This window comes from Pagrus major, chromosome 5 (assembly GCF_040436345.1).
Source record: "Pagrus major chromosome 5, Pma_NU_1.0".
Taxonomy (NCBI): domain Eukaryota; kingdom Metazoa; phylum Chordata; class Actinopteri; order Spariformes; family Sparidae; genus Pagrus; species Pagrus major.
In genome coordinates this window covers 26276813-26288942 of record NC_133219.1, presented here as the reverse complement: position 1 = coordinate 26288942, position 12130 = coordinate 26276813, and the positions used below count along the sequence as shown (strand labels likewise).

The following is a 12130-nucleotide window of genomic DNA, read 5'->3' as shown; positions in this document are numbered from 1 at the left end:
TTTTCCCTTTTGCATTGCATTCAATCTTAAAATGCCTGTTAACTCAGTGCCTTTTACTGACAGTATATACTTTTTTTAAATAATGTATGTAAAGTATTGTATTTCATATTCATCTGTCCCTGGGTGGAATACTTTAATGTACTTTCCACCCCTGCACACTGCATAATATATAACATGACTACCTCCAGGACCTGACACGCTTAAAAAAAAAAGAAAAAAAAAAGAGAGAGAAGACATGTTGAGCTTTCGTCAACTCTCCCTTTCATGTCCCCACACCTGGCTACAGCTTCTCTCCACCCTGCATCACCACATCAAATAGAGGCTCCCAGGCAAACTCACATCCACTTTATCCCCAAGGGCGGCTGACTCAGCCAAAGTGCACATCTGCCTTGTTGTTTTTACTACGATTCCCATCTATCCCTGCCCCCATCACTCATCTGTCATCACCTGACAGTCAAGACACAAGGTGCCATGACACTAGTTTTTACCGTAAAAGGGTGGAGAGATACTTATTCTCTTCTTCATACCAGAGGGTTGACATATATTGCTAACGGCAACAGTGGGGTTACTGATGTGCTGGCGGGGGTCATGACCCAGGAGGTACGGTTGAATCACTTTGAAAAAGTGTCTGTATGTGTGGGCGCTCATAACATCTCAAACCTCTGATCTTTTCCTTTCACAGAGAAGATGAGAAGAAATATTTCTACCTGAATGCCACTCAGGGCTGCACAAGAAGTCTCCAAATGTTACTAAGTGTTAACTGGACACATTTAAACCAAGCTTGTATTGATGCTAACAACATTACCTGATTGACCATTCACCTAGACAATGTTGGTGTCTTTTTCCTAGCTTTTCCAAAAAAAACCCAAAACAAAATGTATAAATTAGATAGTGTGTTCGTCTTTTTTTATCATCTGGCTAACTAGCTCATTACCTACAGTAGTAACCATGTTTTAATTTAAAGGCCAAGGAGCACATCAATTGGTGTATTAATTTGAGGGGTTACAGGTCACCTAAATACCCCATTCATGACGAGCACATCTGCTGTGTACCTGCTGAGTGGAAGCCGCTCCTGGATGCTATCAAACTTAAGCTAACATTAGCCAAAATATTGTTACATTTGCTGGACACATTGTTTATCCCTCATCCTAAAAAACCCTTCTCCTTGTAATGTTAAAGGTCAAACTGAAACACAAACAAGTAAGCTAGGCAGCCACAGCAGGGTTTTGCCTGAATGAAAACACAGCCTTTACATACTAGCTACTAAATACTAGCGTTAACTACCTTTACACTGCAATGAAAGCACAATTCTGTTTCTTTATTGCCATGTATTCTTTGCTTTGGCATGTTGACTTGGCATTCACCTTCAGCCTCAGTATTTTAACATATGTGTATGCAGCCATCAAGTGCATATCTAAAGGGTAATTTCAGTATTTTCTTAACCTGGGCTCTATATTTTAAATATCTAAACGACATATAGTGAGAAAAAGTTTTGGAATTAGTCAAATAGATTGAATTACGCAGCAGCCATGAAACAGGCTGCAATGGCTGCAACATCAACCTTAGGGCAACTTCAATCGTCACACAAAGTACCCTGCCTCTTTAACACAAAGTGTCTCTGTAGGGATCATTTCTGTAATGTTGTCAGACACGAAGAATAAAAATCAGAGTGGCCAAAACAAGCACTTTCAGTGGACGTACATTGACGGGAGCAGTTGCCCCCAAGGATTGTATTGCAGTCACTGCAGCCTGTTGCGCGGCTGCCAGCTGAAGCTTCTACAGGATCCCTCCAAAATGTTTTGTACCTCCTAGTCATTTAGACACCACATTATGTAAAGAATAGGGCAGAATCAGAATTACACACATTTTAAAATGGATCAGCTGGAAACATTAAAAAGTCACCTAGAGACATAATTTTCAAGCAACTCATGGAGCTAAGGTTAACTTTTTTAGCTAGCTTGCAGCTGACTAAAGCTGCTACATACTTATTTCAGAGAGAAAAAATGGTTGCTGGTTAAAAATGTGAAGCATGTTGTTTTCTACCTTTGTATGCCATTGTTTCGAAAAATTACCAAGAATTTTGATGCCAAATCTGCCCCAGTTCTCACTGTAAAGTGCATATGTGCAGAGTGAGAGCTGACAGCTAGTCAACCCACAATTTTGCTGTGTGGGACTGGTTTCAGTTCTTTTTGCTGCTTTGTTTTTGTGATTATATGCATGTGTGAGAAAGGCAGAGTTATTGTGTGAGAAGGCATAAATGCTGCTGTGATAAATACTCAGTTCTATGTGTGTATGTGTCTGTGAGTGTGTGTGACAAATCACCTCAGTCTCATTACAGCAAAACACATCCGACGCTCTGTAGAAACCTGCATCCAAGTCAGGAATGGCTGGCGCTGGGTTGAATATTGTCTTTACTGCAACAAGAAACCAGGTAGTGATGTATTTTATTGATCAGTGTCAAATATCATAATCTACAGGTTACTCAAGATAATATGCAATCATTAAGAAGGTTTAAAACAATATATCACTGTTCTCAATAATATACTTGCCTGCTTGTATGTAAAAGGACACAATTTTGACAAAAGTGTCCCACTGTGACACATTTAACACTTCTGTGATGTTTCTTTTCCATTTGCTATAAGCTTCACTGTCAAGGTCTGGCATTACCTTAATTAAACTTTCAATGGGAACAAAGGCTAGCAGGCTACCACTGGGGATTGCTCTCGCAGGCAAAGCTCAAGTGGATAAGCTTCTATAAAAAGACACCTTTTAAACGATTAAATTAGCATTCCCCAGGAAGAGAACACTGGAGGGAGTGAAAAAAAGAGCTGGTGGAAAATGGCCTCACATCCTGTAGCTGTTTGTGGTACGCCGTAACCCCTGCCGCTCCAGGATTGTGTGTGTTGAAGAGAATATAACCCCCTATATGTGTGTCAGTGTGTGGGTGAGATGAGTTGTGACCCTTTCTGTGTATGTTGAAGAGCACAAGAGAGGGAGAGAGCGGGAGAGAGCAGGAGTGTTTGTCAGAAGTAATCCTCTGTACGTGTTGCACATCACTGTCTTATGCATATTCATGAGCGGAGAGCATTAATGCATCTAATACCATGATTTCTGTGTATGTGTGAGGATAAGCCCAGCTTGACGAAGCGATTAATTCTGATATCTCTGTGTACGAAATAAAGCCTCATGCAAGTGTGTGTGTAAGGGGAAATATATGTTCAGCGTTGGTGACATCAAAGTCTGTTGCGCAAAAGTGTGTGCCTAGTTGCTCTGTGTGTGTGTGTGCACGCGTGTTTGCGTGGGCACATAAGAGAGCAGCTGCGTGGGTTTGTGCAGGGCTTTGGCCACCTGGCGCTTTGAGGTGGATGCTGGGCTGCTCGCGAGTAAAAGTGGAAATAATGTCTCTCTCCCTCTTTCAACACACACACTCATACTGTACTGTATGTATACCCACGCGAGCCACAGCCATGTTATAAAAAAAAGTGACACTGGGCTCTGTCTGACTCTTGTTCTCTCTCTGTCTGTCAACTGAAATGCACTTCGGCTGCCATTACTTAGATATCTGAAATCTTCAATGCCTCAGTTTTGCATAAAAGGAAGGACCAACGTTTTCAGATATCTGTATCTCTTCCTCATCTCCTCTTCCACTAAAAATTCTGTTTAAACTGTTGTCTTCACCACTCAAAGGATAATGAAACAACAAATTGAGACATGTGTTCCTGTACTGCTCAATAAGTACATGAAGATAACTTGAAGATTAACTGATAAATTGTCAACTATTAAATTAGTCGCCAAAAAATGTTAAAATTCTCTTGATTCCAGGTTCTTTAATGTGAATACTGTAAAGGACAGTGAACTGAATATTGTTGGGATGTGGACAAAACAAGACATTTGAGGACATCTTGGACTTTGGGAAACACTGATCAACATTTTTCACCATTTTCTGACATTTTATGGAGCAAACAACTAACTAACTATTGTCCTCTTACAACTGTTTTTAAACTTCACATAACCTCATTGCCTAGCAGATCAGTGCTACGTGAACTAACCAATAGAGTGATGTAGCCAACTAGATGGCTATGCTGATTGGATTAATTACTTCATGTGGCTCTTCCTTGGGTGACATGGAGAAATTGTATTGGCTATTTCAAACCTGGCCATAGTCAATTGGGCATTTTTAAACTTGAGAAATAAAAATACAAATTTAAATCTTGGATCAACCAAATTATCAGAATAACCATTGGCAACGTTTGTTTCTACAAACCACGGATATGTTGAAACTTTACATTTTTTTATGCGGCAACTTTATGTTTCTTTAGGTTTAGTTTTCAATTATATGCTGTGACAACGCTGTGCTTATGGTCTGGTAAGGTTTAGGTACAAAAAAACACTGTTAGGATTCCGAAAAAACGTTTAGATTTTTTAAATACCTGTTTTTTCACCACAAACACATCTGGAGTGTGTCAAAAAAATCCAGTGGTTTCGCACTTACAAATGTTGAAACGCTGTCTCAAACAGTGGTCTCCTGCCTGGCAGCCGTCTCACCCAGCTATAACTCCACCACTGTCGCCTCCACCTCCCCACATAAAGTCACCTCATGTAGAATGTTAGGGTTGGGCCGATGAACGATGCCATTGTCCATCGGTGATGGCTGACAGTCATCGACAACTAATCCCTGACCATCGTAACATCGTGATTCAAAAGGCTCCCCACCAGAGAGCACAATTAAGTGGCGGGTCCCCTCAGAGTTGCTGTAGGGCAAGAGTTGTTGTTTGTGATTTGTGGGGAGAGGAAATCTTTTTGCTGCTCAGTGCACTAACATTATGTCTCCATGTCCTGTTTATTATTTTCTTATTAAACCAGCTCAGTTAGGCAAACCCAAGACACTTGGTTAAATTTGTGGCAGCAGTGTTTCTTTTCCTGCTGCTGTTTCTCTCTTAGCTTAGCTTCCTTGGCCAGTTGACCAGCGTTGTTTTATGCATATGAGGCTGAACAAAGCTAAGTTATGGACATTTGGTGTGGAGACGAGGACGCTTTTAAACCTGGCACAGGCATGTATGTCAGTGGTAACGGGAGATACACTTTAAACACACATCAGATCTTGATGAAGGAATTATTCAAGTTTAACATCTTTACTGATGTACGTTGTATAATTTGTTGAGAACAAAATGACGTAACAACGGTCAATGGAAACCAAAATCATCAACCCACTGAGGGCTGGATTCAAAATCACACTGAAAATTGAAATCACAGGCTGATCCAACTTGTGTGAATTTTATCACAGCAACTCATAATGTGACTCAGTAATGTGTATGGCCCCCACGTGCCTGTTTGCACTCCCGTCAACGTCCTGGCATGCTCCTGATGACTCTGCGGACTCTGGTGTCCTGGGGGATCTCTTCCCAGACCTGGATCAGGGTATCAGAGAGCTCCTGGACAGTCTGTGACCGTACTTGCCGTTGTCAGATGCATCAACACATAACATCCCATAGTTGCTTAATTGGATTTAGGTCAGGGGAACTAGAGTGCCATTCAATGGCATCAATGCCTCTGGCATCCAGAAACTGCCTACACACTCTGGCCATGAGGCCGGGCCTTGTCCTGCACCAGGAGTGACCCAGGGCCCACTGCACCAGCATAAGGTCTGACAATCGCTCTGAGGATTTCATCCCGGTACCTAACAGCAGTCAGGGTACCATTGGCTATGACATGGAGGTCTGTGCTACCCTCCAAGGATATGCCTCCTCAGGCCAGGCCATCACTGACCCACCACCAAACTGGTCATGCTGGATGATGTTACAGGCAGCATAACGTTCACCACGGCGTCTCCAGACTCTTTCACTCCTGTCACTTGTGCTCAGTGTGAACCTTCTCTCATTCGTGAGGAGAACTGGGTGCCAATGGCAGACCTGCCAATTCTGGCGTTCTCTCGCAAATGCCAATCGAGCTGCATGGTGCTGGGGTGTGAGCACAGGTCCCACTAGAGGATGTCAGGCCCTCATCCCACCCTCATGAACTCTGTTTCTGACAGTTTTTGTCACATATGGATGTGCCATCCTGGAGGAGCTGGACTACCTGTGCAACCTGATTGGGCTGCAGGTACTGCCTCATGCTACCAGTAGTGACAAGGACACTAGCAGAACACAAAACTAGACAAGAATCAGTCAGGAAGGATGAGGAGAGAGCAATTGTCTGTGGCCACCACATGCAAAACCATTCCCTTTTTGGAGGTTGTCTTACTTTTGCCTCTCCATTGCACCTGTTGTCACTTTCATTTGCACCAAAGCAGGTGAAATTGATTTACAATAACTTGTGCTTCCTAAATTGACAGATTGATATCCCTGAAGTTTAACTGACTTGGTGTTATACTGTGACGATTAAGTGTTCCCTTAATGTTTTTGAGCAGTGTAGTTTCCCCTGCAGGGTGAGACAGATTTATGTCAGAGCAACAGTGGGAAACAGCGGCGGCTACAGTTGTGAGCTAATACACAACTGCTGCATTAGGACAACACTGAGAGGACATGCTGGCTCAAATTTATAAACAACAATGTAATCGTCCATCATGATGTTTCATTGTAGACATCATTATATGCCAATTCGGCAGACATCACCCAACCCTAGTGAATGTTACATTACATTAATCTCAATTTAGTACGAATAAAACAAATTTGAATGTGTCCTTGGTTTGCAATTGTAAAATGGCATTATTTTATTCTGTTGTCTGGGCTGCGTGGATCATAATTAAGATTTAATAGGTCTTGACATTGACATTTTTTGGCCACATCACCCACCCCTTTAAAATGCTTTACTTTTAGATAGAGATGTAGTCATAATTTATTGCTGATGTAAACCTCTATTTATCAACATGATCAGACTGTAGTATATTGCGTGCTATAATTTGTATGAATAGTATTTAATTACCTTGATTATATTCATATTTGAATATGAATGTTACTACATAGCTTGTTGTCTTGGTTCATCCATTTGTCCTTTTGATTGCGTACATATAGTCACACATTATCTACACCCTGATAAAGACCCCATGAGGTCAAAAACAACCTAGAAATCTCAACAATTAATATGCCGGACTAAAAAAGCAAACTATGACCCATAATTCACTTTTTTACGCCATTTGGATTTTTCCCCGGTGTTTGATTTGAGAGTAATCATTGAAGTTTGAGAACAAAAACATGGCTGAAAATGTGCTGTGTGTGCAGTGCATCTATTATCATCATTTATCTTAGAAGGTTGACCTGAAGGAGAGAAAGTTTAAACAGAGGTGGACAATTGAATAATTTTTTTGCAGAGTTTAATGACAGCTATCTGTCTAAGTAGTAAGGAAGGAACTGCTGTTCTACAGGAATAGAGGGTACAAGGGAGAGGAGAGGTGAGGGGACATCATTGAAATTTATTAGAAACTTGTGTTTCAACCAGTTTCAGTTTAGTTTAAACCCCTTTAAATCTACATGGTCTCCTTGGTCTGCCTAAGAAAGCTTGAACAATGTTACTTTTCTGTGACCAATCTTGAATCTCGATGAATACTACATACATATAAAAAACAGTTAATTTACAATATAATAAAAATGTATCTTCCCACTCCTCTTTACTACCACTCAGATGAGGATTCAACAGTTGTTCTTCTCTTCTTCATTACATGTTTCCAATGTTGTTCAGAAGATCACATGCAAATCAAACATGTCATGCAAATTAAGCACAACAATGGGATGCATGTTAACATGGTGCTGATTATGTAAGCTTGATTATGCTGCTAATTGGAGTGATTTTCATAAAATATGTGGAGCACTTCAGTGACATTAATAGACACCCATCAGTCAGTTAGTGCGGCACTAACCACATGCTGTGTGCCATGTAAACAGGATAAATAGAGAAAGTATCACTGAATCAATTCAAAGGCTTACGCATGCTGTACTATTGTCAATACTCATATTCATATTTTTAGCCTGTAGGAAGTATAGTGTTGTCTTTCACTATCTGCTCTCTTATTTGCCATCTGTGGTGTGACCACAGTGTTTGCGTCAAGCGTGTCACTTCAGTGCTGATGTCAAATGCAAAGGCCCAGTGCTTATGAAGTATACATGCAATAAGACTGTTGAGGGTGGAAACTTATCAATATGTACACAAGAGCAGCTTGGGTGAAGTCCCTACTGCACTGATGCACGAAGCCGTCTGCCTCTCTGATGCAAGGAGCTGCTACTGTGGACGTAACATTAACTGGTACGTCAATCTCAGGTTGCTTTGTTTTGCTCTCCAGGTGCTAGTGAAACCACACACACACACACACACGCACACACACACGCACACACACACACACACACACACGCACGCACACACACACACACGCACACACACAGCTGTTGGGACAGATGTGGTAATACTGGGATGTGTGCATACTGAGTCATGTCTGGCAGGAGAGTGTGTGTGCATGTGTGTCATGACTCTGGGGTTTTTTTGCATCGCGGAGGTTCAATGTCTGGTCGCAGATGTGCAGCCAAGATAGTTCAGAAAGAACAAAAATACAGTAGTTTGTTGCTGTGGTCAATTCAGGAGGAAAGGTGGATGGAAAACAAGGGCAGAGGGAAAACAGAGATCCCTCACACACTCTTACATGCATACATACACACACACACACGCACACACACACACACACACACACACACACACACACACAAAAGAAATGAGTCATCAGTGAGTATGTGAAAGGGCTTTAAGAGGCTCTAATTGCATCTGATGAGAAATATAAAAGCGGCGTCTTGCTCAGACAAGGAAGAGGGGGAGGAAGACGGAAGAAGAAAGAAAGAGTGAAACCACACAACTCCTACCACTTCCTCAGTTCTTAGAATTAATTTAATTCCATTAACTTCTCAATATTAAATGGTAGATGGCAATGTATTACATACATGCATATGTTTTCCTCTCAAATAATTACACACAAGGAGAATAAAGTCTTCTTGATAGGTTATCTTGACAAGTGTTTCTGAGAGTTGGCATCCACAGTACGTGTGGCTTGATGGTGACATTTGCGTAATTTGAGCGGCGCTTCACCCCCGCGTCATTAAATCCTCACCACCAAACCCATTAACACCCATTCTCTCCAGAGAACACTATTTACGCAATGCTCTGGTGCGGCAGCGTCAAGGAGGCATCTTTGCCAAGCGTCTTTGCTCGCCTTGCCTCTCTCCTGGCTCCGCATGCCCAGCCTAATCCCATGTACGTTCGGTGCAGTGTGTGTGTGTGTGTGGGGGGGGCTTGGGTAGAGACGGTGGCGCTCGGCGAGGCCATCTGGGTATCCCATCTGCAGCGCAGTAATGGCTGCGACTCTTTCGTTCTGGCAGCCTGCAGCAAGCGATTACCGACGACAGGCCCTGATGACAGGGGCGAGAGGCTCCCCAGACGTCTCGGATGACGCGGAGGCCTGCTAATAATAGGATGCTGTTAAAGATGGTGAGCGCAGTAACCTGGTTATCACCGAAAAGGTGGAGGGAGAAAGGGACAGAGGGAGGTCAGTGATCTAAAATAGGGTTTATTTGTGCAGGACTGCAAGGATTCTATTGGCTTTTAGTAAGTGTATAAAGACATGATGCTTGATTTAGAAAGTGAGAAGCAGGAACGCAGCAACCGCTCGTGAAAATATTACATTTGTCCACTTCTCACACTTCATTTTATAAAGTGATATGAGTCAGTGGCAGGCCTCTCTCTGAACGTGTAGGAAAGTGTACTGTAAATGGGGACTACAAGAAAATTCACGAGTCACATCTTCTTGTCCTTTGCTGCATTTTTCAATCCTAAACTATCAGGCAGACAAAATTAATGATCTTGAGGTATATGCAAGTTTCAGAAGCCCACATTTAAGGCAAGGGTATATTCTAAACAAACTAGTTGTGCGACCATGACCATGCAGCGTTGTAAGTACAGAACGGTACAGAAATTGTAGGATGCAGGGAACATGGTTTCAGAAGGTGTTTGACAATCCAACAAGCCCTTTGGTTGAAGCGTACTGACACCTTCAGGCGACCGACTGAGAGCGAGTGGAATGGGACCACAGACAGGAAATAAGAAACCTGTCTCCTGGTTAGATATTTCTGAGAAAAAATATGGTTTTATCACAAACGTTTAGCTGTGACGTGATCAAACATAGTGTATCAGTTACAAACTCAGTCATACAGCAATATCTGTAGGTATTGACATTAGTCATCATAAGCTGCTCGCCATACAAACACCAAGTAAGGCCTCATTTAAACCAAATCGAGCGTTGCGGTAAGAAGCTGTAGTGTTATGCCGCTGAGTGCAAGAGAGAGAATGCACCTCAAAGTAGTTTGCCACTCGCCATTTAACAACAAAGGAGAAGCTACTTTGCCGGTTTGTCCACATCGACAAATTTAAAAAATAACAGTTAACAACCAGGATGCAAGGCATATCATTATGGGCCTTAAACTGGTGCACAAGACTAAATTGACCGAGTACAAGTGAAACATAATGCTACGCAAAAAAATGTCCATTGTGTTCCCCCTGTAGCATTAAGCCACGCCAAACTAGTACACCTGTGACTGACTCATCCTACTTTTCCTTTATGCATGCAGGTCATACCTTTGTTAAAGTAGGTTTAGCACCTCCTACACAGTGATCGTCCACACAGCAGTGACTTAATGAGAAACATCACATTACACTCGGCACCCCAAGCAGCCTATATACACTACCATCACTCAGTTGAATGGGAGACCTTCTGTTTTCGACAAAAAGCCTGGTTTGATCTGAATGAGGCCTAAGGTTGTAGCAGCAAAGTCTCTGAGTGCACTGAACTGGGTGTATTTTATTGCTTATGAATTGAACTTTTCATATATAACGTGTTTTTAATGCTGCCTGGTACTGCATGCACCTAAAATGTATCTTTTGACAATGAAGCAGCTAGAATAGATTACAATAAAAAACAATACAATAAAAAATTACATGAATACAAATTTTGCTAAAATATATCGCTTCCATCTAAATCTTCTTGCTATCCGATGTTAGGCTTGTTAGTTGCTGCATGTATTGGTTTGCACCAGAAAGAGCACCTGCCTTCCGCTACAACATTGGTGAGAACCGCTTTATCTTAGCTCGGTGTTTGGCTAGCCTGGCAAACCTACCTCCTACCCTTTTGCTGTCTGAATTACAACTGTAGCAAGTGGCTACCAGGCATGCCACTCAAACAGTTTCCTCCCTCCTGCTATCTCCCTGTTAGCTTTTTCAAAATGCCCTTATCTACTGGAAATAACAACAACCTCTGAGCTAGCAACAGTGGGAAGCAAGTTATCCTAACCCTAACCTGCTCGTGGTACGAACACAAACATGCTAGCAGTTGTTACCTTTCCTTTTGCAGGGATTTTGCTATTTTAAAGAAAAGGCTTACCTTCCCGCATTCAATACAAGTTCCCTAGAACTATTTTCCAGGGGCACCATCTCTGATCCTGGGCTTTGCGCCGTCCAAGACAATTGTAATCGGTTTAAAAGAAATAAGCCAGAGCAATTTTTTACCCAAGAGAATGGTGATGGGTGTAGCCAGACCATTCTCCAGCGCTGTGGAAGTCTGGCTATGCTAGACAAACAAATATGTGGCAATAATTTTTTACAAAACCTCTTCACTGTCATGTATGGTGTGTTGTGTTTATAGAATGTGAAGTGTCAAGCAAGCCAATGAGTGAGCTTGAACAGAGTAGCTCACCTGGCTAAAGAGGAGGGGGCTAAACAGGGTTGCTCAATGAGGATTAAGACAGAAGCAGTGTATATAGTCATACTCTGGCAGAAATATATGGGTTTGGAATATACTGAGTACACAGATGGCCAGCAGAGAAGTGGAGTGTGTTGTAGAAGTGGTTTGAGAAGTTACTATGGACATTTTTGATACTTTTTTGGATACAATTTCTTCCTCCGTCACTACTAGGATCCACTGTAAAACCATAAATCAACACTGACCACGGCCCTCGTTTTCACTTAGGAGCAAACTTTGTATAGCCCCATACTGTGCCAACACGGGTTGAGAGTTTCAAAAGAAAAACTTTGAAAGAAAGGCTGGCGTAGAATGTAATCCAAATCTGCAATTTTTTTTTGTCTGCAATCTATCCCAAATTGGTTG

The 12130-nt window shown here is 42.0% G+C and overlaps 1 protein-coding gene across 2 annotated transcripts in view; it reads right to left on the bottom strand.

Annotated features, from left to right (window-relative positions):
• rbks (ribokinase) overlaps positions 1 to 12130 on the bottom strand; it is a 45047-nt gene that overhangs the window by 16421 nt on the left and 16496 nt on the right. For both annotated transcript variants that reach the window (XM_073465500.1, XM_073465499.1), the window contains exon 7: positions 2323 to 2414. In XM_073465500.1, the coding sequence (XP_073321601.1) occupies positions 2323 to 2414 (92 nt within the window). The remainder of the gene's footprint in view (positions 1 to 2322; positions 2415 to 12130) is intronic.